This window comes from Mobula birostris, chromosome 11 (genome assembly GCF_030028105.1).
Source record: "Mobula birostris isolate sMobBir1 chromosome 11, sMobBir1.hap1, whole genome shotgun sequence".
Classification (NCBI taxonomy): domain Eukaryota; kingdom Metazoa; phylum Chordata; class Chondrichthyes; order Myliobatiformes; family Myliobatidae; genus Mobula; species Mobula birostris.
The window spans coordinates 82095240-82108526 of record NC_092380.1 but is presented as its reverse complement, the minus strand read 5'-3'; the positions used below and the strand labels follow the sequence as shown (position 1 = coordinate 82108526).

The 13287-nt window shown below is 38.4% G+C and overlaps 1 protein-coding gene across 3 annotated transcripts in view; it reads right to left on the bottom strand.

The window, feature by feature from the left end:
* Positions 1-13287, bottom strand: part of caprin1b (cell cycle associated protein 1b) — a 102459-nt gene that overhangs the window by 55644 nt on the left and 33528 nt on the right. For all 3 annotated transcript variants that reach the window (XM_072272654.1, XM_072272653.1, XM_072272655.1), the window contains exons 2-3: positions 4990-5052; positions 2882-2968 (exon numbers count right to left, since the gene is read on the bottom strand). In XM_072272654.1, coding sequence (XP_072128755.1) covers positions 2882-2968; positions 4990-5052 — 150 coding nt within the window. The remainder of the gene's footprint in view (positions 1-2881; positions 2969-4989; positions 5053-13287) is intronic.

The window sequence follows — 13287 nt, the reverse complement described above, 5'->3', positions numbered from 1 at the left end:
TCAGGAAGGCAAATGCAATGTTTGCATTCATTTCGAAAGGACTAGAATATAAAGGCAAAGATATAATGTTGAGATTTTGCAAGGCATTGCTGAAACAAGAGATGGTCCAGAGGAGGTTCACGAGAATGATCCTGGGAATGAAAGGATTATGCATGAGGAGCATTTGATAGTCTGGGTCTATACTTGCTAGTTAGAAGTGTGGGGGGGGGGGGGGGGAGAGAGAGATGGGGAAGGGGGTGGAAATTTCATTGAAACCTATTGAATACTGAAGGGCCTAAGTAGAGCGGATGGAAGTAGAGCAGCCACATCACTGCCTGGTTTGGAAATTGCACCATCTCGGATCGCAAGACCCTGCAGCGGATAGTGAGGTCAGCTGAGAAGATCATCGGGGACTCTCTTCCCGCCATTACAGACACTTACACCACACACTGCATCTGTAAAGCAAACAGCATTATTAAGGACCCCACACACACCTCATACGAACTCCCTCCTGCCATCTGGCAAAAGGCACCGAAGCATTCGGGCTCTCACGACCAGACCATGTAACAGTTTCTTCCCCCAAGTCATCAGACTCCTCAATACCCAGAGCCTGGACTGACACCAACCTACCGCCCTCTACTGTGCCTATTGTCTTGTTTATTACTTATCGTAATGCCTGCACTGTTTTGTGCACTTTAAGCAGTCCTGGGTAGGTCTACAGTCTAGTGTAGCTTTTGTGTTGTTTTTACATAGTTCAGTGTACTTTTTGTATTGTTTCATGTAGCACCATGATCCTGAAAAATATCGTCTTGTTTTTACTGTGTACTGTACCAGCAGTTATGGTCGAAATGACAATAAAAAGTGACTTGACTTGATGTGGAGGGAATGTTTCCAATAGTGGGGGAGTCTTGAACCAGAGGGCACAGCCTCAGAATATAAGTATGCCCCTTTAGAGCAGAGATGAGGAAGAATTTCTTTAGCTCAAGGGTGGTGAACCTGTAGAATTTATTACCACAGACGGCCATGGAGGCAAATCATTGGGCATATTTAAAGCAAAGATCGATAGGTTCTTGATTAGTAAGGACATCAACAGTTACGGGGAGAAGGGGAGAGTACGTGGTTGAGAGGGGTAATAAATCAGTCATGATGGAATGGTGGAGCAGACTCAATGGTCCAAATAGCCTAATTCTGCTCCTATGTCTTATGGTCAGAAGATAGAAAAGGAAGTAAAATAAAGTGGGAAGAGGGGCAGACAGAAGGGATCAAAGGTACACTGAACAGATCCAGTCAAGGGTTCTGAAATAACCTCTCCAACTGTGGCTTCCCAACTACCACAATAGAAAGTGTCACCCATGTATCGGAGCAACTACAAGAAGACGAAGGACTGGGAAAATTTAATTATTACAGGAAGCAAAGTGAGAAAAACTTAAAATGAGACAGCGATTTGACTTTGCAGTCTCACCATCAACATTGGTCATTAATCTGTCTGTAGATGTAGATGGAGATGGAGAATTCCAGAAAGGCAAGAGAAATGAACTCCACTTATGCTATGCAGAATTCTGAACTTGTCTCATTTCTAATTTTTTTTTCATCTTGTTTATTGAAGTTTTAGGCAGTCTACTAAAGATGTCAAAACAATTCTTAATTGTTCCTGGAAAGGTGTTGGTTAACCAGTTTCCTTCCAGGAACATTTGAGCAATTTTTGGGCCATGTTCTGAGGCAAAAGATGCATACCAAGAGGAAGATGTCATAATTTTTGTTAAACAATGCAAAATATAAAGTTCTTATTAAAGTTGTGCCGTATCATTGCAAGAAAGCAATGAAAGAAATGTCGATCAGATAGAATGCAACATATCCCTTTTTTCATAGGCACAACTATAGACAATTCAATGCAATGTTATTTCTACCCAAGTATTCTATGGCTAAATAGAAATTGCAGATTAATGTTCATTAAGAGGACACTTCTCCAGAAGTTAAGACAACCAGGAACTGAAATATTAACATTCAAGTATGCTTTGCATGCACAGCAATTTTCAGCACAAATTGAACCCAAATGAATAAACCGGAACAGAAGTGTTTACACCTATCCTTCCCTCCTCTACGCATACAGTATTAGAAATGTCAGCCAGAGCAGATTTAAAAATAGAATTGAAGTAAAATAGCTAGACAACACCGGTATCTCATTTAACATGCAGAATGCAGTCTCAGGAAAGAGAACGGTAATGGAGTCAGCACAGGAATGGATCTTTATAGCATTAGGTATTGAGAGATCCATTACTAACAGTGCTTCTCTACTTAGAAATCTGGTGCAAACCCATCCTTTACAGGATTATAGCAGAAACCTGGTGGACAATTCAGCAACGGATCACCTGTATGCCAGCTGTGAAGAAGCTACCTATTATAACTTTTACCCATAGAGAACTATCTGGGCTGTGGAGAGCCCCTCCTATCAGGGTGCAGTTCTGAGTCCCACATTTTAGCAGTGAGCAACTGCACTACTTCCCCGGTCACCACTAGTGATTCATTGCTGGGGAATACCAGTAGAACGCCAAGATCCACACCAGGTTTTCAGTGCAGAAGGGAAGACAGGAGCTTGCCTAAGATTTCCAGTATAGTAGCGCACAGCCCAAGCAGATGTCCTTCTGTTTTTGAAGTGCAAGCAAATGAGTGAAATCTGAATGCAATCTGAGTGCTTCACTGTCAGAGTAAGACAACTATAATGAATCAGCACTGTGGGATAACATCCAAAAGGACACGGACGAATATTAAAATGGGTGGAGATATTCATGCACCAGTGCATTTTACCCCTTTCAAAAAGCTGATTACCTGCTTGTGACAAAATCTGCAAATTATGCTTCAGTCACCACTCCCCCTCTCCCCAAACAACTCTTGGGATACTTACATCTTGGCCTAATGTGATGAAGCTCCGCTGCAGTTCACGAGCAAACTCCAGGTTATTTGCAACTTCCTGTAACTTTCCAACAGCTTCCTATAAGCAAAGACACATATTACAACATAAGCTTTAAAGGCCATCAACTCACCATAATCACCAATGCAGTTTTAAAAGTTAGCATATTCTAACTGTAGACCTTGCAAATAATCAGGCAGTGAGAAATTCTCAGTTAACAGCAGAATTATTTTATCAAGTCAAGCAAATGTGTAACAATAAATGTTTAATGCTGTCAGAATTTAAGCCAACTGAAGAATGGGGTTTAATCTGAGATTTTAACATGCAAAAATAGACTCTAAATCTCACTTTCATTCACTATCCATATCTATAGATATATTCTTGGATAGATGGGAAAATAAAAAGGATATCTCAATGTCACTTACAAAATTTAAATTTGTCGGCGTGGATTTTGTATTCAGCTTTGACAAAATGTTGAACTATTGAAAAAACTGCTTGCAAAGATCTAGCACTCAATGCTGGTGGTCACTGTGCAGTTCTAGATGACAGTGGTATTCAACAACAGTAATGCTACATTGTCTCTATAGCCAATTGCAATGAAGATTAGTCATAGCAAAGCAGAAAGGAAAAAGCCACATATTGCCAAGAGCAAAGCAAAGATCAGAACACATAACTAGAAACAGGAGTCAAGTTTTAATTTATCAATAAAAAACTTAATTTGAAATATTTATTCAAGATAATTAGAACCCACACATACAGACTCAAGGTTGCCAGAAATGTCCCTAAACTTGAATCATGACTTAGTATAACCTTTGCAATGAAGTTTAACATTCTGTGAGTAAATTATAGCAAGCTAAGTTTATAAACACAAAATTCCCATTGATTTCATTCCTCCAGATTGCACAGAAGAATACGAGGAGCAGCAAGAAATTACCTTCAGCACCCTCGGGAGTACATGGACTCTCAATTAAAACTGTAAATCCAGGATCTGCTGTCAGTTTAAGTGAATGCTTTAAACTTCATCGCTAAACCTCAAGATGTTTTATGTTCCCTTCTTTTGGATAAGTATGATCTTGTTAAGTGTGAAGGACAAAGAGACCTTGGATACTAATCCATAAATTACTGGAGGCTGGAGCACAAGTGGAGAGGGTCAGTAAATAAACACATGGAATTCCTACCTCAATCAGCCTTGGTATAGAATACAAAAGCTAGGACAACGTGTTACAACTTCACAACACAATAGCTAAGACAAACAAGACCATACTTATTCAAAAGAAGAGAACATAAAACATTGAGGTTTAGCAATATTGAAATATTCGCTGAAAATGACAGCAGATCCTGGATTTGCAGTTTTAATTGTGAGTCCACATACCCCAGAGCTTGTTTTTAATTTCTTGCTCCTCCACTGTATACCTTATTTTATATTCTTTGTGCAATCTTGGAGAATCAAGTAGTTCTAGTTGCCATATTATAGGAAGGACGCAACTGTGGGGAAAATGTAGAAGTAATTGTAGGATGTTGCCTGTATTGAAGTTTTTCAGTTTTAAGGAGAAATTGTACAGGCTGAGTTTGTTAATCATTTTTGTTTAACCAATAAAGGGTTAGAAAAACATTACAATATTACAAATGTCTTTCAAAACACATCCAACTTTATGCAAAAATATGCATACGCAAATCTTCCAAAAACAGAACGAAAGGCAGTTTTTACAGTAAAGAAAAAAGTTGTCAAAGTACTCAAGTTATGCAGATTTCCTTATGCAGCACATATATAATCTCTATACACTGTATGTGTTGCTTAAGGAAACCTACATTTTTAAAAGCTTCATAATTACAATGAAGCATTAAAAAAACAAACCTTTGTTAGGTATAGAGTAACTTGTGAATTATATTAAACTAAATCCACAGTATTGGCTTGTAAAAAATTTTAACTTGCACATACAAATGGAGTTTGCATGACTTAAGGCACAGAACTTTGATCTTCTATCCTTCCTTGCATTTGGCCAGCTAATTACAGGAGAATGGAGGAAGAGAGATGTTAACTCCCAAAAATGATTCTGCTTTTGCACCTGCAATTTTTTTTCCTTAATCCTAAATTTACTTACCAGTTGGTCTTGGTTAAGTACTTCTCCTCTGTCAAGCCTTTCTTGGTAGTCGTCCAGTTTGCCCTTTAAAAAAAATTTCCAGATCAAAAATGTTGAAAATATTTCAGTGCAGCTAAAAGTCTTCAAAATACAAAGACTAGAAAACACCAAGTTATCTAGATTGTGCTATTTTGAATAATATAACTTTATTGTCCCACATTACTGTACATTGTTTCTGTTCTAATCCATTGAAAAAAATGCAATTGTTAGTACAACTTGCATACAGAATGTAATCCCAGGCTCTGAAGGACTTTAGAAACCTTATAATATCTGAGGTGGTGTAAAATAAGGAAATGAACTGCATGTTTTGAAAAAAAACCTTACTGAACAAAGCTCCTACACATCCACACTTTTGCAGGTAAGTGGTGGATGAACAATCTCATTGACAAAAGCAAAAAAAGTTCAGAGGTGCAACAAGCTCAAAAGAGCATCTCTTGGTTATCACAGTGCAAAAGCCCAGACAAAGGTTGAACTACAAATGCAGCCTTTCTTACAAAACTGTAGACTCTGCCTTGAAAACAAGATCTGTTTCAGCATCAAACAACAAGGAATTCAAACAACAGAAAACAGCAGATGCTGGAAATTCAAGTAACACACATCAAAGTTGCTGGTGAACGCAGCAGGCCAGGCAGCATCTCTAGGAAGAGGTGCAGTCGACGTTTCAGGCCGAGACCCTTCGTCAGGACTAACGAAGGGTCATGAAGACATTCTGGTTAGTCCCGACGAAGGGTCTCGGCCTGAAACGTCGACTGCACCTCTTCCTAGAGATGCTGCCTGGCCTGCTGTGTTCACCAGCAACTTTGATGTGTGTTACTCTGTTTCAGCATATTAGCAATGCTTTGTCAATATTCCTTAATACAATGGGGGGGGGGGGGGGGGAGTGTGAAGAGAAAGCCCTAATGCATAATGACAGCCCAACTCCACCACAAAATACTTCACTTAAGGACAGCTAAATCATGGTTAATTAAAGTTTGTACCATGCTAACAAACTAATGCAAATTTGGAAATTTAAAAGCAGCATGTTAAGTAGTTAAATCCCACAAGTACGCAAAAAGCAACATGACAAATTTTCTGTGTAATCTTCAGCTTGCTACTAATTGTACTTTCTTAGCTTCTGTTTGCTTACTTTACAATTTTAACTACTTTTTCACTATTTGATGAAACTGCATGTACAAACTGAGAAAAGCAAGATATGAAATACAAGTTTCATGACAGCAATAAAAATTTTCCCCATCTACTTAAACAGGCCAATTTACAAACCAGGAGGCATGGTAATGTAGCAGCTAGCATTAACTTCAATGCCAGGGATCAATTCCCACCACTCGCTGTCTGTAAGGAGTTTGTACAATCTTCCTATCACCATGTGTTTCCTCTGGATGATCTGGTTTCCTCCCACATTCCAGACATTCTGGTTAGTAAGTTGTTTGCATGTAGGCTGACCCAATACATCCTCATACTGTGTTAGTTATTGACAGAAACAACATATTTCACTGAGTATTTTATAGTACTTATGATAAAGTTAATCAATTTGCAATGCTGCAACCTATTACTTTTCTAGTCACTTGCTGTTGTAGTTAAACATTTCTCTATGACCTCTCTGATACTGGCAAAAAATGTCAAGCACAACCAACAAACAACAGCTTGTCCACTATAAACCAAGGAGTTAACAACTTCAAGAAAATTACTTTTAAAATCTAATGTTGACAAACCAGGAATCAGATTATACACACATTACAACAGAATTCTATCACAAGGAACAACTATAGTGTGATCATTTCAAAATCATTTTTTTTCCTCCAAATTGGGCATCATTGGCAAAGCATACATTCATTGTCTGAAGAACTTATTTTGGAGGGGGGGAGGGAGGGAGCAGAGAAGAAATGAGCCACACCATAAAAAGTTACAGTACTTCAGATGGCAGACCAGCAAAATCCTTCTAAGTCAATCAAGATGGATGACACTTCGAGGGGAATTTCCCATTGTATGCCCACGTACTTGCTGTCCTCATCATTCTTAGTGGTAGGGATCAAGGGTTTGAGGTATTGCCAGAGTAGTCAGGGCAAATAACTGTAGTGCATTTTGTAACAGGGCTCATTTAGGGTGGTTGTGGCAGCACTTGAAAATTGAATATACTAACTGGAAGGTAACTATCATTGTTTATTCATGGCTAATATGCTATGACACTAGGTGAGGAAGTTGCCCAGAACAATTTTAGACCACAAGACGTAAGAGCAGAATTAGGTAACTCAGCCCATAGAGTCTGCTCCATCATTCCATGATTTTTTTTATCCCTCCCTAACCCCATTCTCTTGGCTTTTTCCCAACACACTAACCAATAACCTATCAACCTCAACTTTGAATGTACTCAATGACATGGCCTCCACAGCCATCCGTGGCAATGAATTCCAGATTCACCACGTGCTGGCTAAAGAAGTTCCTTCTCATCTCTGTTCTAAGTGGATGTCTGGTCCTAGACTCACCCACCGTAGGAAACATCCACTCTATTTAGGCCTTTCAATATTCGAACGGTTTCAATGAGAATGCTCATTTTTCTAAACTACAGTGGGCACATGCCCAAGTGCTTCTTATACCTTAATACAAAATCAATACATTGATACAAGATCAATCTCCTGAACCGCCTCTCTAACATTTAAAAAAGGGGGCCCAAAACTACTCATAATACCCCGAGTGTGGTCTAAACAATGCCCTGTAAAACAACATCTTAAATTCTTAATCTTATATTCTAGTCTTCTCGAAAGGAAATGCCAACATTGCATTTGCCTACCTCATCATTGACTTAACCTGCAAGTTAAACTTCAGGGAATCTTGTACAAGGACTCCCATGTTCTATTGCACCTCTGATTTTTGATTTTGCTCCACATTTAGAAAATAGTCTACACATTAATCTTTCTACCTAAGTGCATGACCTACCACTTTGCTACACTATATTCCATGTGCCACTTCTTTGCCTATTATCCCAATCTTTCCAAATCCTTCTACAGACTCCCTGCCCCCTCAACACTAACTGCCCTCCATCTATCTCTGTCACGTAGATTTTAACCACTATTTTAATTAAAATCTACAAGACACAAATTATGTAATGAAAGTCTGGGCGAAAAACATACTGAAGGTGAATTGGTCAATGTTGATGCAATATACATTCAGTACATCAAGTTTCAACAAGCTTGGTGGCAGAAAATATATCCTTACTGAAGGGGGAGAATGAGCCAATAATAAGAGTTTATTTCTGAGTTGCATAGTATCTGCTGAATATTACAGAAATATTAGATGATTTCATCTCTAAGAGTTCAGATTCTCTTAATCAAACACAAGGAAATCGTGGAACAAAGTCACCTTCTCTTTCCCACAATCAAAACTAAAGCCCCTCAAAGGAATGTATGTGACATATACTAAATGCAAACATAATCTATCAATGCATAATCAGAATGAATATATGCCAACAATATAAAAAGAAACTGCTATGAATGTTCAGCAAGTGGCATCTGTAAAAAGAAAGTTAATGTTACAAGTTAAAAATACTCGTCAGAAGAAATCAAGAAAAACCAAGTTAGTATGGGAAGTCAGATTTGTACTGGCGATTGGTTGTCTAAATACACCAAAGGGGGCGCTTAAAGGCCAAATTAACAGAAAAAGGGAAAAAAAAAACAGGGCCAAATGATAGTTGGATGACTTATAGCAGAAATCATCACCTCTGACCCAGAAAGAGCCAGGCCTCTAAATTTTGGAATTTAATATCAAATCCCTAACGGAAGAGGTGTGGATCCTCAAAATTGCATTAGGCTTCACTACAACACTACAGAAGACCTGAAGTCTGGAATTAAATCATTGTTTCGTTTAAAGGGAGGGAGGGAACATCAACTCAGACCATGAGAGGCCTGCGACGAGCATTTTTATGCCTTACAAGGCGCAGATTGGAAGTCTGTGTGGGACGCCACTCCTTGCACAGATACTAGTGCAAAGTGTGGTTAAGTGCCTTGCTCAAGGACACAAACCCACTGCCACAGCTGAGGCTCAAACTAGCAACCTTCAGATCACTAGATGAACCACTTGGCCACGTGCTCAACTTTTCATTTAAAAATACTATTTAAGTCTCTGGAAGATGTAAAGTGTAGAGATAATACAGCAGGAGTGTCATCTCCTTTGGTTGCATGAGGAATTACTGTAAGATGGGATGTGATTGGTGAGGACAAAAATGTAGACGTTTGTGAAAACAATATATCCCTCAATGTTAAGAAGGGTAAGGGAAGAGATATCTGGTGGTGGAATCATGGAGCTAGTGAGGATTTCAATAGTTTTTAATATTTACTCCATTTAGAGAGAAAGTGAGAACAAATGTGTGGGAAATCAGAGGATTGAGGTCAAAAACTCCATATACTATGATTCAGGAAAGATGGCAGTGTCTTGTCTGGAATGATGTCATCCAGGCAACAATGACGAAATGGGAGAATTGGGAGAACAGAACACTACCAGGAAATAGAGAGGGCATAAGTAGGGAAGGCAGCTGTGTGCGTTTGTAAGATTGTAATAGATTCTGTGGCTAGCCTGTAAAAGGTATCCAGAAAAGTCACAAATGGCTCATGAGCAGGCATGGGGAGGATGCACCTAGAGTAATAGTAGCAACTCCCTAGGAGAATCAGAACAAATTCTGTATTTTGCAAAAATTCAGCCAGAAGTCATGCGAGCTCCATAGCTACAACTTTGATTTTTAGCTACTTTGACTTGGAGAAGTTGCTCAATATAAAGATGAGTTCAGCCAAATGAGTGCATGGGAATGAGTTGTGTGTCTGTGCAAAAAAAGAGTGAACTGTTAAGACCTTTCTGATTGTGGATAAAAGTCTGAGGAAATGCATATCACAGCAAAATAAGCCAAATCAGAGCAGGTAATTGGAAGTTGTCTACGTGCTGGAGGGTGCCAGTAGTGTCATGGATGTGAGTGAAGGGACTGGATAAAGAAAGAAAAAAAAAGATAAAAGGGGAAAATATATTTTCAGTAAGAGCAGGCTGAAACCATGGATCTGCCCGGACAATTCTACTTATAGACCATGGGCAGAGGGTAGAAGAGAAGGCAATACCTGGCAGAATCTGTGGAAGGAAGATCTCCTGAAGAAAGATTGTCAACATTTCCCAGGTCTTAGACACTGAGTTCAATGTTGGGATCATGATTCAGAGGAATGCATGGTTTATGCATGTAAAAATTAAAAAATCTCAACACAGTTTTCATAAGTCTGGATAGAAAGAAAAATCATGTAACCAAGAGCTGGTGTTTAGCATGTAGGAAACAGAAGTCAGTTCAGACCATAACAGCACCACTCTTGTAGGCAGGTTTGGTGACATTATCTGGTCTGGTTTTAATAAGCAGGGTGCTACAAGTTCAGAATGAACTAGGTTACAGTGCATGAAGCAACAGGAAAAAATACACTGGTCAATATCAGCAGTTAGTAATAATTAGAAACTGAGGGCAAGAAGCTAGAGAAAATCCAAATGAATAGGGAATTCTGGAGAAGGGAGCCAGTGCCCAAGACTCTTGGCTAATGGAGGTCTAGATACAGACAGCTTTAGGTTCAAGATCAAAGTGATTTTCTTTTAAATTATTATAGAAGCCTACAGAATCAGAATCAGGTTTATTATTACTGGCACGTGTTGTGAAATTTGTTAACTTAGGAGTTAGATTTGTTAGATGTTAGATTCTTCTAACTAAATTTTTTTATTTAGTCAGGAGATCCTCACTCCAAGACAAGGGAATATTTGCTCAATTAATTGAATAATGTCTGGATGGGAAGAAAAATCATGGAGATTTTCAATGAAGAGAATTCATCATGGACAATGACAAAAACATCAACTTTGTTCTGGAAATTTAATTCCTGACTAATTTTGGAAAAGGTTGGATCACAAACAGTAACATATGCAATGGCATTCATTGTTTTAAAAAATAGCAAAATTTAATTCACCTTATTATATTAGCAAAGTAAATTCTGTGAACAGAATACTAATATCAATATAACTATAAAATTATCAAAATTAGTTCCCACTCATATGAAACATTAGAAGTCCACTTATACAAACTTTTAAAGAACTTCAAAAACTACAGCCAAAAACAGCAAAAGTAAAACATTTTGGATAAATTATAGTTAAATAAGGATGAAGTCCCAATGTCCATCTGCATGGGTGGATGATGTGAGATATGCAGCAATTCCCCCTTTCCTTACAAGCCTAGACAAGCGTGAATGAGTAGAGAATGAGTATATTTAAACATCAGAACCAGAGGAATATTCAAATCAAACTTCAAACATTTGAATCAAAAACAATGCTCAAATAAATTTGGTTAACTAGCCTCCGAGAAAAGAAAGTTACTATTTAATATATGGCCATTATGACAATGTCAATTGCTTCCTCTATAATCTTAAATCAAAACTTATCCAATGAATAATTCCTGAAGGATAAAGTCATCCACTTCACTAAAAGCTCCCTAAAACCTGGTGATCCATGAGGTAGTCTAAATTAAGTATTTACAATGGCTCAAATAATCCAGGCAGATTTAGCATCTCCCCCCACCCCTCATTCACAACAAGCTTCTTTTCTGCATTTCCCCAAACATCAAATACTTGAAGCAAATCGGCACTAAACCCAGTATAGAAATTAACTAATGACTAAATTAGCAAATTCACCATTTTTGAGCTTATGCCCACCAAATTGCCCAATCATTTGTTTTTTGTCCTTAATTAACTCATTAATGAAATATGGCTGTAAAGAAGAAATTTACACATGAATTTCCGTTTAAAAGCATATCAAAACAGATTTTAAAACCAGTTTTAATTTTAAGAGATGTTTTCTACAATTCTGATTAATGCACCCTATGTATTGGTCTAACAGAAAGTAGGACAAAGTTTCTGATTTATGGGAACAACTTTAATTGTGAAATAATTTAGAAGCAAAAGCTTCAATTTATTATGCAATCTATATGACTTAACAACAAAGCGCTTGAAAAACGTGCATTCATGCCTCAATGTGCAATAGTTTTAGCTATAATTATGAGGAAATTGGACACAGTGAACAACCATACTGGGTAGCTTAAGCACAATGCTCTATGGCAAATCCAGTCTTCAAAGATATAACCATGTAACAATTACAGCACGGAAACAGGACATCTCGGCCCTTCTAGTCCATGCCAAACGCTTACTCTCACCTAGTCCCATCTACCTGCACTCAGCCCATAACTCTCCATTCCTTTTCTGTCCGTATACCTATCCAATTTTTTTTAAATGACAAAATCGAATCTGCCTCTACCACTTCTACTGGAAGCTCACTCCATATGCTTTTTAAAAAAAATTAATTCAGCTTGCCAGTATTCAGTCAAAACCAAAGTTCAATTTTTTGTCTCCAGAATACATTATTCATTCATTTGATTGGGCCAAGCAATCTTGTCAATTCTATCTAAATTGGAGTTACCAAAAGCAAAATCCAGAAATTGAATCTTCAAAATAACAGCAAAGCAACTGGTGCTCATTGTTATGTGCACATAAATGGTGGTCTAGCAACTTCAAAAGACATCTGCTGCTAAATACAATAATCCAAATTCGCCGATCCTTGTTAATGCTCCCTGCAAATTGCATTTAGTCATCTGCCTCAGTGTTGCCAATGTAACAATGCTGTTATACTTTAGCACGGCTTATCCCAAGAAAACTTGCAAAACATTATGGACCATTACCTCTATTTTTCCTTGCAACATAGGAGCAGTCATTCAGGCTATGCTCTATGCTGGTTCACAGTGCAGTCACACTCCCCCACTAATTTTACCTGCAACCTTTTATGTTTCACATTCCACACTCATCTATAAAGTCGGGAGATTTATAAATAATCAACTAAGATACCAAGCCAAGACTTCAGATTGATGCAAACTATTTTAATTCCCCTTTCTACTGCACCTCTGTCTTGTCCTCAACTGCCAAGGTGTAGCCAAAGACAACCAGAGGAACAGCCCCTCGTATTCCATCTAGGTAGTCTACGACCAAATACCATGAACACAGAATTCTCATTTCAGATAACCTGCTCCAATTTGCCACTTTTCTCTCTCCTCCTGCACACCTCACCCCCCCCCATCACCCTGCATCTTTCTTCTATCCACCTCTATTATCCTCCCCTGAGACCAGTCTTTCTACTGGGTCCCCTGCCCCAACTTCTCCAATCTGCCCATCAACCTCCTTTAGTTGGTTCCAGGATTCACCTTCCTTTCCGATCAAA